General features: G+C 33.8%; 1 protein-coding gene across 2 annotated transcripts in view; it reads left to right on the top strand.

Moving 5' to 3' along the window:
• The window catches only part of LOC123705050 (neuralized-like protein 4), a 45,113-nt gene extending 40,354 nt beyond the window's left edge, over positions 1–4,759 (top strand). For both annotated transcript variants that reach the window (XM_045653614.1, XM_045653615.1), the window contains exons 26-31: positions 231–383; positions 972–1,157; positions 1,331–2,153; positions 2,699–2,894; positions 3,116–3,175; positions 3,505–4,759. In XM_045653614.1, coding sequence (XP_045509570.1) covers positions 231–383; positions 972–1,157; positions 1,331–2,153; positions 2,699–2,894; positions 3,116–3,175; positions 3,505–3,604 — 1,518 coding nt within the window. In that variant the 3' untranslated portion in view covers positions 3,605–4,759. The remainder of the gene's footprint in view (positions 1–230; positions 384–971; positions 1,158–1,330; positions 2,154–2,698; positions 2,895–3,115; positions 3,176–3,504) is intronic.
• Positions 4,760–15,550: the final 10,791 nt, after the last annotated feature.

The following is a 15,550-nucleotide window of genomic DNA, read 5'->3' as shown; positions in this document are numbered from 1 at the left end:
AACACGTAACTAACTGATGACGATGGGATAAAGTAAACATAAGTACACTGCGAAATGTGATAAATGTTACGAGCATTGTGCATTTGTATCGAACTCGCTGCGCAATTTGTATTTTGCATGGCAACTGTGACGGGGCGGTCATTGCAACTGTATGTTACAAGAATTTCTAGTGCCAAGTGTCAAGTGTTACAAGATTGCCCAGTTTCAAGTGTTACAATGCACGGTTACAGTTCCGCGTGGACAAAGTGGACGACGAGTGGCTGGGCAGCGTGGCGATCGGCGCGGTGGCGATACTGCCGGCGGAGAGCGTGCCGCCGTGCGCCATGCGGCTCGACCCCGCGGCGTGGGTGCTCAATAGCGAACTGATTTACGATGGCACTTATGTAAGTTATATGTTAAAAAAAAAATTAAAAAGCATTGAGATAATAATACTACGTATGGAGGAGACACCACGAACAAAATCTGTGCGCCATTTTTTTTGTCTAACTAAGTTTTAAAAATTATTATCTGGTTAGGTACTTACCGATGAAAGTTATTCGTTTGCACTTTTCCGTATTATTTATATTATTTGTGCAATATCGTTACACACACGAAGGCTTATTTGATGCGTTTCATTTTAAAACAAATAAAAAATGAGCGTGCAGTTACGCCATATGACGTATGTTGAGCGGAACATAAGTGATGTAGGCGGTGTCGTCTCCATATGTATATCTCAATGTTAAAAAGTGCTTTTATAAGAAGTCTAATTGAATAAATAAATGTCTGAGTTTGAGTTTGTACACCATGTGTGGCAAAGCATCTGTAACACAACCAGTGTTACTAGGGTTTATGAGCGGAGTTGACCACTTAACATCGGGCCCTCCTGCCCCTTTGCATGCTCTGACATGATAGGTTTTTTTTTTAAACCTATACGTGATCATACAAGTGCAATACCTATATCCTACTATCTAACCTCTAAATTTGTTTACCAGCTGCGAACACCAATGGCGTTAGAGCTAGAGGAAGTGAACGAGCACTCGGTGCTGACGCTGCACTTCCGCTTCAACAGCGACCTGGTGGTGGACCTGGACGGGCGCGTGCTCGGCGTCATCGGCTCCGTGTCCCGGCTGCACAGCCATGTGTACCCGCTCGTGGACTTGTATGGGAAAGTGTGTCAGGTTCGTGTACAAATTGATTGTTAAGCAAGATCATGTAATAGATGTAATTACATTGAATTGTACTGTGTATGATGCAATAATAAATATTATATAAACACTCAACATTTTGTCAAATTACATATGATATATTTTTTTACTCATACTTTATTAATATTTTTGCACTTGTTTATCAGGTGTCCGTTCTCCTGCATCCGTACTCTATCACCAGTGGAACATCACTCGACTTGCCAATAATCGCCGAAAATAGAAGAGAAGAGACCTTAGCCGAACTGGAGCTCGAGCAAGACAACACTGAAATGAGATTCCAAAGAAGAAATCGTGCACACAGCCAGAACAATTTGATAGAAGATTTCGAATCCCCACAGCCTGGCTCCAGCCTCGACTTAGATCTACCGGACAACGAGGTCAGAAAGGAAACAGGGCAGAACCGAGTCATGCACCAGAGCCTCATCCTACCCACAGTTGACAACAGGGACTGGGAATACAGATGCGTTCAAAAAAGCCACTCCACGCACAACTTCACAGCTAATGAGTACGATCTTATCGACATGCGCCGTGCTTTCCCTCAACGAAGCGAAGACAGATTCTGCGACACAAACATACAGCACAACGACAGATACCCCGAAGCGAGCGAGTTGGATCTAGATAACGAGATAATGGACGCTTTAACGTTAGAAACTGGCAATTTGCCCGATTTGACGGAAGAGCAGTCGTCTTCGTTGGACGAATCGACGCGCCGTGACGACAGCTCGGAGCCACTTTCCGTTGAAAACTTGAATTACTTGAACCGTATCCTGTGCCTCGACCAAGAGAGCGAGGGTAGTTTGGAAGCGGAGTGGGAGGCGTCGGGCGAGGGTTGTGAGCACCTGCACCTCGTGCTGAAGTACTGGAGCTTCCTGGTGTTGCCGTACCCGGAGTTGAGGAGGGCGGTCTCCTGGGGGGAGGTCAAGTGTTACTGCGCCAACTGTGCACCGGACGCTGGGCCACCGTTCGCTGGTGAGTTCGTAACATAAAGTATGTAAATGTAAGCTAATCCTGACACATTCGAGAACGACTTGACCGATTTCGTTTTTTATAATATTCCTTGAACTTTGAAGTACGAGGATGGTTCAGAGAGAAAACGTAAAAAATTATTTGTAAAACAAGTAGGCCATAATTCTTATACATACAATTTTAATAACAACATTTTACAGCAATATGTAAAATCTGTATCAGTAAAATAAACATATCATCCATTTGTGAAATACCTGTTTGACTCACATTTTAATTCCAATTCTCCACTCTTATTAGTTCTCGGTGACAAGTGCATAATTCTAGGCTACCGATTTGGCTCCACTTCTTAGCTTCTTTATATCATGGTTTAATTTTGAATTTACTGTAAATTTATTATTTTTTGAATTGTATTGTCCTATCCTAATTGTATTGTTTGCTAATCGTGTTTTATGGAGTCAAATAAATGATCTTTCTTTCTTCTTTAAAAACGTCACATAAAATACCTATCTATACACAAATGTTAACACTCATATGGGTATATGGTACAGGGTGGGTTCGCATCGAGCGCATAGACGGCGTTGGTGCAGCCCGTCGTGGCTTCTGGCACGTGGCACGTTCAACCCTCGGAGCTGCACAGGGTGCCCGCGGGGCGGTAATGGGACCTGCCGGGGTGGGGTTGGGGGGTGGGGTGCTACGGCGTCCACGTGCACTCGCCTCCGCGCTGTCCACCGCACTCGCTGACATGTGAGTAGTGTGCACTGTACATACATCGCGTTACATGTAAATTATACTTAAACAATATACAGGATACTGCTTGTGTTTTTTTTTAATGGTTATGGTTACTTTTATAAGGGGTTCAGAATATATGACATATTTGATTGATTTATTTAGATACATTTTCATTTCTCATAGCTTATATTAGTTAATTTTCTGTTTGAAATATCATATGCATATTATATTTGCAGATGGATGGATGAAGAAGGAAAACCGCATCACACTGTTTTAGCCATAGAAATTGATATTGAGTAAGTGGTTTTTATTATTTTTATTTTATTATTTGAGTCGTTAGTATAGAATATTTTAGTAAATTCATTTTGTTTTGTTTGTGTATTTCACAATATTAATTAATTAAATAATTTGATATTAATATAATTATGAGATTCATTGGTTCCCGCACTAGGCGAAGCCTGTCCTGCGGGACCAAAAAACGATTAACAATATAGTATAATTTATAACAGAGCGGCATAGATTATGTGGTTAACATTTAAATTCGTATTCAAGTATTATATAAAAATATTATTTTAATTCATTAAGTCAATATTATTTAGTTTTCTAAATGTATATATTTCTACAGAGGCAACGAAGCCGAGAAGGACCGTCTGCTAGCGTTCTTGATCTACATGAGATCTCACGTCGTGTTCGTGGAAGACAACCCGCTGAGCCTGGACGAATGACTGCCGGCCCGCTGGCTGACCCCCGCAGCCTGGTGACGTGCCCCCTGCCCCAGGGGGTAGAAATTCCCCGGGGGGTACTTAGAGGAATGGCCCATCTTGCCCCCAGGGGATACGTCGAGGAATGCCCCAGGGGGTAGTGATGCGCCGGGGGGTACTTAGAGAAATGCCCCAACTTACCCCCAGGGGTACTTCGAGGGATGCCCCACTTGCCCTGGAGGGTACTTCGAGAAATGCCTCTAACTTGCCCCGGGGGGTTGTAAAGCGTCAACCAGTATACGTGACCTATTAATTATAGCCAATGTAATAAGTAAAAAGGCGCGAAATGTAGATAATAAGCCACATTTTACTTCAGAATAGTCTCGCTCAAGACAAGAATTGTGCCTCTAAACGTGTTAGTGTGCCGTTATTGAAGATACGTTATGTTGGTAACCTATCTACACCTTTTTACTTACAATGCCGTCTACCCTCGTCGTTGTGAAGGTTAGACGACAAATATATTATGATATTTGTAAAGGTCTAGTTATACTGGTTGACTAAAGTGTTGTGATTTGCGGTCAATATAAACGGTCGGTCAACCAGCAAGTAAATTATAAGAGTTCGTATAAGAATGATGTAATTGTATGCAAGTTATAGGAATTATTGTGACTGGCCTTTGCGTTTAACGTTTCTATAATGAGGCAAAATGTTTTGGTCTCTATGGAATTCGGTTGTAGCCTGTAGTTGTCGATCGCAAAATGTTCTCTAGTCTGTTAAAAACGTTCGATAAGAAAAATGTATAATCAAGTACACAGCTTGTTCACGGGTGCTTTTGGAGCCAGGGGAAATTGAACGTTATTGCAATATGCTTAGAGTCGCGTTTTCGATACCGATTTAATGTCGAAAAAAATGGTTTAGTCTAAGGGGTTTTAGTATGATGATTTATCAGTGGAAAATTAATTAAATTCGTGCGAAAGGAATATTAAAATATACTCATAGGTTATATATAAATGAATATCAATGATATATTGTATTTTATCGAACTTCTGAAGTATATGTGAACCAATCGTATATTTGTTAGAAACTAGAGTCCCATCAATTTTACAATACGTGTTTATGTAAGCTATGTGAAATAGTCAGTGAGATCGCTTTTAAATAAATATGTATCACTATTACATATTTTGTAATTTAAATTGATTACTGCACCATTGAATGAAGTAAAAATAAAAAAATATATTAAACAATAATCTGGTTAAAATTTAGATCTATCTGATTTCGGTAACGGACTTTTCAAAAACTTAGTGGGGTAAAAGGAAACGTTTAATGTCTATCTAAATTCTCAAAGTAAAGTGTAATAAGTCAATATGTAACTGTAATTTATGCATTTTTAACGTTTCTATGTTTATTCACAAATAAGAATATAGGTCTACCAGAATCTGATGGCATATTTATATTTAAGAAATAAAAGATTTTCATGTGGCAACTTATTTGACAACTATCAAATTGATTGTCAAATTATTTGTCTTTTTTGCAGTTGATGAATAATTTTTAGGATTTTGTCTAAAAAATCTTCGAAAATGTCGAAAAAGCCGCTGCGATCACAAGCAAGAGGTGTTGTTTATAATGTGTATTGAAAAACATTCGACGAAGAAGGGTCAAACACATCACAATTTTCAATTATGAAGATTTTATTGGTAAATTGGACTTACCCGTTTTGATACTTTAAAGTTTAAATTAAAAAATATTATATGTAGATAACTATAATATTGTTTGTTGATTAGAATATAATTTTATGAAAACTTATTACAGGAGTTTCTAATACGGCTATTCGTCCAGTCCAAGTTGTCCAAGTCAATTTTATAATGGGTGTATCTGTTAATACTTACGAAAATAAACATAGTTTTATTTTATTTTATAAAAAAATTTAAGCAGTTTTGATCTACATTATATCATTATATCGATATTTTCACATGACATACTGGTAATGAATATACAAATATAGGTATGTGTAAATAATAATATGTATTACCTGTATAAAAGTAATATGTATAATTGTATAATATTATACATGTTAGTATGTACCTACCTACATAATATTAAGTGGATATCTCAAACTCAAACTCAAACATTTATTTATTCAATTAGACTTCTTCGAGAAGCACTTTTGAAACGTCAATACATATTTTTATCATTTACCACCGATTCGGAAAGCAGTATCTCGTTATTAAGTACAGTATTGTCCACTTATGTAATGTGTCTAATGATATTGAGGACAAAATAAAAAATAAGCAGTATCAAGATCGTTCAGTCCATTTTCCCTAGGGTTGCACACTCAAAATTTTGATTTCCCTAATTGCCATCAGATTCTGGTTTACCTATAGTATTGTCTTTTATTTAATTGTCTGTTTGTCTTTCTTTCTACTATTTACCGTGATGAAACATTTAGAAAAAAAAATATTTCTCACTATTTTTAAAGATTAGTTCGTGTTATCTACAATGTACACGCAGCATACTTAAAAATTTGTAATAAATTTCCTTCTTAAGGTGCTTTTCCACTAGAGTTAGACGCGTTTGATTCACCAATTATGTACATAGCTTATCACTTGTGAGAACGGATTCAATATGACTGCTATATGAAAAGCTATGTGTATGTGTGTGTATGATGAATCCGTGCTTGTGTGTATGTTAGTATGGATGTATGGTAAGGAAGTGTGCTATGGATGTGTGTATGTTAGTATGGATGTATGGTAAGGAAGTGTGCTATGAATGTGTGCTATGTATGGTAGTGATCTCACAAGTAATACAGCTATGTGAATATTACTTGGCTACATAGCTTAGTTTACGTGGAAATGGCAGTTTCATAGATTAGTTATAACATCTTCACAGCATAAAACAGCATCAGATTTAGATCCTACTCCGCTATATAACTCAGTATCATTGGAAACAGTCACTTAGTTTCACTGTTACTTGCAGCATACAGCATTTAAATATCTCTGGTGGATAAACCGCCTTAATCTGTAGATTACACTTTCGTCACTAACATCGGAAACCTTTTAAATTAAAAAAGCATTTAAAGGCGATCTCATTTTTAGATACAGGCCTATCTTTAATACTCAGGATAATGTAGCAAAAAAGTAACAAGTCAATATCTAACAGTAGATCAAAACCATAGATATGTTCTGCGTTTTAAAATTACCGAGATAGTTAAATGAAAATATTTTATTCACAGTCAATAATAATATGAATAGAAATGGGTGTTGTTAACGTAGCATTATTATCTTAATATCAAAATGTATCTGTAAAGTTTAAAAAAAAATGTTTTAAACGAAATTGTGAGGGAGGGAGGGAGGGAGGACAATGTACTCATATAATACCTCAAGCAAGGTATTGTATGACCGCGTGTGTTTAACTGCGCCCATGTCTACTGTAACCGTTAGTCTGATTCAATCTATCATATAAACAGCTTTCAGAACAATCTTTTTAGAACAATTTTAGCATTCTTGATTTTAACGCCAGTCCTGTCGATCTTTTCCTGTTCTCCAATCTTTCGTTTTTCAACCCTTTTTTCCGGTGACTCAACAGCATCAGCATCAGACGTAGTAAAAAAAATTTGCAAGAAAATTATTAGAAAATCAAAATATATGGGGCATTTCACGCGAAGCGGACACAGATTTCAGGGTTAGGTTTCAGATTTCGGTTATATTTTAGTATGTTACACTTGTATATATCCTCGGTATGTATACACAAGTGTAACATACTTAAATATAACCGAAATCTGAAACCTGACCCATTCGCCATTTCGCCATTTATTTACTGATTTTTAAGATAAAATTACTTTATTTCAAAGAATACTATATTAGTTTCTTTTATAATCAATAGTAATTAGATCTTAAAAATCAGTAAATAAATGGCGAAATGGCGAATGGGTCAGGTTTCAGATTTCGGTTATATTTTAGTATGTTACACTTGTATACAGGGTGTCCCAAAAAGTAGTGATGAACGTAAGCTGGGAGGTAGAGGACCTAGAGGGATTCGGATAGCCCTCTAGGTCCTCTACCTCCCAGCTTTCGTTCATCACTACTTTTTGAGACCTGTATGTATTGAAGAAAGTAATCATTTGATAATTGTTAAAAAATAATGTTTTATTCATCAAAAAACTTAAATGAGTGCTTCTACACAAAACAAAATAATGTTTTATTTATCAAGAAACTTAAATGAGTGCTTCTACACAAAACAAAATATACATAGTAAAAAAATTTGTAACGCAAAGTTTGTAAAAAATGACAAAGAAAAATATTTTTTTATTTTTCTAAGGAATTTAAATATAAATTCGAGATTAGAAATTTAATGATAAAAAATTTATTTAATGGGGTATATTATTCATTCATCAATTTGTTTAAAAATAACTTTTCTTTAACTGATAATTACATTCAAAGTCCCCCATAGCTCGCGCTTACTGACATCTTCAAAGACCTGTATTTTGAAAACTAAGCTTCTAAATGCAAAAATTTTTCGTATACATACCGTAGATATATATACAAGTGTAACATACAAAAATATAACCGAAATCTGAAACCTGACCCTGAAATCTGTGTCCGCTTCGCGTGAAATGGCTCATATATTAACATAGATATAGATAACACCTATTCGTTTGTTCGTGGAATAGAATCACGTAGAATTCAAGTATCTGATTTAAATTGCAATATACCTTTCCTCTTCTTCGCTATATGTAAGAAGATAGTGGAAAAGGGATAGCATATATTAATATGGGGGTTGTAGGCGTGTGATTCGGCTATTTATATCATTTATATTAGTTGGCAGCTTTGTTGCTATTATATTATAAATGTTAGAACTAGCGCGCAAGAGCAACTTTTGTCTCCGCAACTATTTAGTCTCTCCCATCAACTCTATGGGGAGTTGCTTCGCTACGTGTGCGCACTTTCTTACTAGCCCATAGAGTTTATGGGAGAGACTAAATAGTTGCGGAGACAAAAGTTGCTCTTGCGCGCTAGCTCTTAGAGAACTTCGATTGCGATGGGTTTAATAAAATATTCCTGTACGCACATTATTAAGGTGACGCGAGATATTCGTCCCTTTGTCGCGATATTCTTACAAATGTATTTGGTTTAGTTGTGTAAGCTATTTATTTCTGCAGTATTAAGGCATGTGAAGCATATACGTACTAGTTTTTAGTTTAGTATCATCGAATATTACTTAGGCGCTATTTTGTTATGTTCATAGCTTAAGCTTACAGTTGTAGACAGAGAATGTTCATAGGGAAATGTGAGGGAGGGAGGGAGGTTAATGAATTTAAATATTTTGTTTAGTGAATGCCTTTTTTATTGTATGTATATGCTTGTTTGGATTTACTTTAAAATAATTGAACTGGTGTAACTAAAATCACGATTCATTTGATGTGGCGAGCTATTGTTCTCTCTAATTTTATAATAATAATCCTCAGTGATATTATAAAAATTGAAGCGTATTTGTCTGTTTGCCTTTCATGGTTTTTTTTTTTTTTTTTTTATTCATGGATAGGTAAACATTTGGCCGCTGTTTCACCTGATGGTAAGTATGACATTCTCTGTCCGCGACGCAATACTCCTGTCTTTTGCCACCGCGGAAGATTCTGTGATATTTATACTTTGCAAGCTCGAATGTAATAAAGAAGATATATTTAATGTGTAATAAAGAAGATATATCAATGTCGAGTTACTCATATTATGTGTATTTAGGTGTACATATAAATGGCGGGTCCGTGCCGACGGAGTTTGATTTAGTAGTCAACTAAAATGTGATGCCATACCGTTTAAAGATACATGTACCTTTACCATTTTAAAACTCATAAAAATATTCAGCTTGATAAACCTCTTTTACTCTCAAACGTAACTTTTTCAACTAGTATCAATAGTGAATGGGATTTATAGATTATTATCGATGTGTATTAACGTAAAATATATACCAATCGTATCAGTTAAGGGTTACACAGCTATGTGTATTTTAAACAGAATCTATATTTTAGGTATATGTGTATTGCGCGGGAGCGAGTCAGCTGTGCGTAGTGGTCCTTGATAAACAGATTTTATAATATTGTAACAATCTTTACTTTGGGGATTAATTTTGTTTACACAATGATTTTTAATTTAAAAATAAAATAAGGATTATTATAGAGTTTGGAAATATTTTTTTTGTTTGGTTAGATATTATTTTATTAATATCACTGGAAAATTTTAAATAGCGTTATTTCAAATTGTTACACCACGCGGCTAAAAGTTCGCTCGCTCCCGTGAGTTTTTAAAATTTTATCTGAATGTACGTAGAGGCTCTATTTTCATTGTATCACTTATTCTCTCAAATCTCAATCACACTTGTATTTTAAAATTGCATGTAATTGTGAAATACTGGATTATATAATATGGAATAAGTTATTGGTGTTGTGTTACCAATATCCAGTATGTAACGATTATATTGGAAGTTATCAATAGATAGTACACGTAGATATTGTTCAGTAGTCGAATACAAGTAGTAGTATTGACAACGAAGGTCGGATAGTTTCACTCGAATGCTACAAAACTAATTACAACATGTTGCTTTGCGATCCCTGCATACACGCCATAGCGATGGGACTGTTTTATTATTAAATATTAAATAAAAATTGTCATTCGGAAATTATAATGTTCATAGTACATATATCTTAATCTTGTAAATTATATGAACAAAATTTTTGGTTGATCGCCTCCATGGGTGCGATGTCCGGTGGAAACGAATAAAAAAATTATCTCGTTCTGGCAGGACGCAGAAAGATGACCTACTTGTCTCTAAAAAAAATCGATCGTTAAAACAAATGTTTGCATAATACATTTGCCCCTTTTGCCCCACTACATGGGACTTAACATTTCCATCGCTTGATGTTACTTTGCGCTTCTCATAATTATTTATTTTCGATTTAGCTACATTTAGTCATTGTTTAATCTTAGATTACTAAAAGTGTATATAATATTGTTTTATACGAATATATGTGTTGTAAATTAGGTGTTTAGTGTTTTTTAAAATTACCAAAGTCGGGAGCCAATGTAGTTGGTGACGTCTGAAGTGTATTGGTCCAATTGTTGGCTAGTTTGGATCTTGTTCTTATAAACATTGGTTTTAGCTGCACTGCATTTTAAGACTAACCTAGCTTCGCATAATACCTGCTGCCAATATATTTTCAAATACCAAATATAGTTTTATACATTTTTTCTCCTACTTAAAGTGTTCGAAACAAATATTTTTTATCTTTAATATCAAATTTCAAACTGTTTTAATGACAACTATACTATAACAAAGTCGACTAAAAAGACTTATTTATTTATGTATACAAATACTTTAATTATTTACGTGTTTTAAAACATTATTTAATTTCATCACAAAAAATGCTAAAGCAATGAGAAATTATTGTGAAACCAAAAATGTATTTTTATTTTAGTGTTTACCAAGTTTCCATGTAACATGTTTCAATGTCTAGCCAAGTGAATTCGCTGGAAATATAAATTGTCTATTTATTAATCAACAGAATGTGTTTTTTTTATCCTCTTTCTTTGATTTAGGACAGATTTTGATGTAAACATACTATTAGAATTGTTAAATACACGTATAACTACTGATTGTTCGTCCAAGGGTTCGTCTAAATTCTAAAGGCTCTTCGATCCTTGTTCATTGGTTCCTTATTAGCATTGTATAAATGGACCAAAATCAACATCTGTCCTACTTCAATATACTACTCCTACAAATGCTTTGCTTCTTATAATGTACGATGCAACGAGTGTACATGATGTATCGTAATGTTGATGACAAGCGTGTAGCGAATGATATTTTCGGAACAATAAATTTATTGTAAATTCATGAATGTCTTTTATTTATTACTCTTCCCACTTTTTTGACTATTATAATGTAGGATAAAATTTTACCTCAACTACGACCACACCAATCCTAATTTGATAAAATCATTTTGAAGTTCAGTAATAATTCATTATAAAAATATTTGCTTATAATAGTAAAAAATTAAACGATTTGTTGCAAAAATCCTTGCTTTAAGTCACAAACAATAAGGCCAGAGTAACAGCTGCAGCTGTAACTGTAACAGATAATGAGAATAACTCCCTAGAATTATTATTATTTGAAACTTGCTAATTTACTTTTTATAAAGAAAGTCAAGACACGCACAACTACTGCGGCAGTCATCACACAATAGGTAATCAAGTAGTCGCCTGTGATTAATCTTATCAAAAGCTTTCCTATAGTCATGTGTGACTTGCAAAAATATTACATTATATTATTATTTGAAAAAGCTCATATTCATTTCTCAAGCTCATTTACATTCATAACAATGTTTTTTTCACCATGCATGCTAATAGCTACACAAAAGTGCTGAACGGCGTTTCGCATTCACTTGCGCAACTTTTATGTGTAGGTATACCCATTCAGTGTCTCGAGTGCTCATCAATCGAGAGGTAATTGAACGAAACTTCTGTTGCATATAATGTGTGCTCTATAGAATAAGTTGCACATTATGTTATACAGGGTTAGATACTTGTAAAACACCAGCAACCTCGCAGGACAAGATAGCTAACATCAGAAGTACCTACAACCTACCTACAACAACATATTTTGATCTACGACTATTGGCATATAACGCAATAAATTAATTTTAAATTATTTTTTAAGCTTTTAATTAATATAATTATCCTCTCGTTCGCTTCGTTTACGTAATTTTTGGGATGCTCGTAGAGTTTATAATATTCAAACGGAAAATTAAATGAATATTTATTCTTGTATGAAAATAAAATGTACCTAACAAATTATTATCAAAAGTCGTAGAACAAAATATGTTGTTAATTATGATGTGGGCTATCTTGTCCTGAGAGGTTGCTGGTGTTTTATAAGTAACCCTGTTTATATACCTAGCATTGCAGAGCAACTATGGAGTTTCTTGCCGGTTCATCTCCATAGATACACTGCTTTCCGAATCGGTGGTAAATGTTAAAAAATGTAATGACAATTCAAAAGTGCTTTTATAAGAATTCGAATTGAATAAATAAATGTTTGAATTTGAGTTTGCAATAATATTGTAATCATGCCAAAATTCAGGTGCGTAGGTACTCTCGGCAAAGTGCGTCGAGACACTAATGATATCTGTATTAGAAGTTAGAACTACAACAACCTTCTATTACCTATTTACGAGACTAGTTGTTCTTTCTCTTCCGTTGTTTTCCCAGATACAAACTGTTGATGGACAGTTACTATAAGACGAACCTAGTCCTGCTGCCTGCACTTAGATTTGTTTCATAATAAGTATAATAAACTAGGTTTCCACCCGTGGCTTCGCCCGCGCTGTCAAAGAAAAACCCGCATAGTTCCCGTTCCAGAAGGATTTCCTGGATTAGGTCATTTTACCGGGATAAAAAGTAGCCTATGTCCTTTCTCGGGTATCAAAATATCTCCATACCAAATTTCATGAAAATTGGTTCAGTAGTTTAGGCGTGATTGAGTAACAGACAGACAGACAGAGTTACTTTCGCATTTATAATATTAGTATGGATATTTGAGCCCGACATAGTCATAGTCAGTTTTACTTAAAAAGTCGGTGTTCACAGAGTTAATCTATTGAGAGAGTAGCTTAGGATCATAGGAAATAAAGGACAAAGGAAGGGAGAAAAGTAAAACACAAAATTATAAATTTATACTGTATTCGGTGTATCCATGTTTCACAACAAAGTGTTCTATAGCTATTTGCTTAATCTAGTTCTAATATATCACTGTTATTAACTTGTGAGGCAATACCGTGGCTCTGTACCAACCCGCTAAACAACTTCATTTTTAATGTGAAAATCTTCACAAGAGATCAAATCGAGGATCTTTTAATATGAAGAAGATTGTTTAGCGAACGATACCTAAAACAGTTTTAATCAATGAATAGAGAAATTCCCTAACGTAGAGTGTACTCATTGTTAGCCCAGAATTTTAGCTTTTTTGTAGGTACAGATGATAATAGATGATGATAGATGTTTGCAAGATAGTGTGTTATAAATTTATAAAGCATTTGAATGCTGTAAACCCAAAAATATCAAATTCAGATAGTGTGTTGATCGGTGTTTAGCTGTATGTATGTTCATCATGTACAAAACTCTGGACTAAACTTGGCTACACCCTTGTTCGAGACTTAGGACTTAACTTTAAAATACTTGGGGCATGATAGACTAACAGTCAAATCCGCTAATTTAGGAATATTTCATTAATTCGTTTCTCTTATGTTACACGTTGTTTTGTTGTTCAACGCTAATAAGTAACGACCATTAAACTATGAAACATCTAAATATATTCTTAAAAATACACATAAAACAAACAGTGACGTGTGATAAGATTTGAAACTCAGTGAACTCACAATGAGATTGTTCTGAAAATGTATGTATATATTCGTCTTGTATTTAAATTATATTGAGACATTATATTTATGTAGTTAATTTAATGCAATAGTTAATACAGATAACTTCTATAATATTTTATAGTGTCATGTTATGCGCTATATGTCCAAAATTTTAATCGAATATCCATACACTTCAGAAATATAAAAATTTATTGAATAGTGTATATTGTGAAGAAACACATTGCGAGAAAGCATAGTCGAATCTTAGAACAGTGTTCTTAGCAGCCTATCGTAATAAATACCTAGCTACTAGTCTATCTAACAATTCATATATTTATGTATAGCGAGAGATCTTGAGTCTAAACAATAAATATATGAATATATATACTACAATACACATTAACCCTAAGCTTAAGTAACATCAAAATTCGACTGCTGAGAGAAATAACGAGACTGTCCTTTTCCTTTGTGAAAGTAAAAATAATGTTTGGCAAACAAACTTAAAAACTGAATCCAGATATCAAAATGTTTGTAACAGAACTTATGTAAAATTAAAAAACAAACAAAAAATTACTTCTTGTTAGTTACAAAAAAATAAAAAAAAGTCTTCAAATGTTAATAAATCCACAAGGGAAAAGAACTCATTTGTACTTGTAATAACAAGTGTTAGCACTATACCCGTCGAATTTCCATCGTCAGTCTAAAATCTCACCGAGTCGATACAATCGTAAGATAAAAACATCTAAAACAACATCAAGTACATTTAAAATACAATTTTTTTGCACGTTTTTGTGCTTATTTAGATTTAAATAGAGCGAAATTTTTGTTTCAAGATGAAAAGTTGTATTACCAATATTAAAAATAAAATATTTTTTCACTACACAAAAATGTATCGAATGGTACATTTATGTTGGCTAAGAATATAAACATGAAATCATAAATGAATAAAAAAAAATGTATTGAAAACAAAGTTGGTTTTAAAAATCAATTTTTATAGAATGATTATATCCTTTACCATCGATGTATTGTTGTAAAGAAAATAGATTTAAATTTCCTTTTTAACATTTTTTCATTTTTTTAGCAATTTAAATGTGACAGACAGACATACAAACGTCAAACAGGTGATTATATTTATGAAATAAATCTAAGAACTTTACAACAAACAGCACATTTATTGTCATCCCTTCCTCACTACGGGAGTACAATGAAATTAACTTTTTAACTCTTTAAATAAAAAATAAATTTAAAGTATCAAAAATAATTATTAATTTATAAAAATACAATATCATAAAAGTTCTGAGTACAAAATTCAGATCAGTAACAAAAATAAGAGCATTGATAAGAAAAACATTATGTTATAATTATAAAAGTGATAAAACTATTTTTTTTCACTCGCTATCCCAAAAGATAATTTATAAAATATACTAGTCATATAGAATGAGGTTAAATTTAACATTTAATCACAAAAAAAACACAAAATTTCAAAACAAAAAAGTATTCTAAAGGAATAAAAACTACTAAAAATTTATTAACAAAAATTCTATTTAGTACATTAATAAGTACATATA

This window comes from Colias croceus, chromosome Z, assembly GCF_905220415.1.
Source record: "Colias croceus chromosome Z, ilColCroc2.1".
NCBI lineage: Eukaryota > Metazoa > Arthropoda > Insecta > Lepidoptera > Pieridae > Colias > Colias croceus.
Note: the sequence above shows the minus strand (reverse complement) of the source record. Positions and strands in the feature narration are given on the sequence as shown.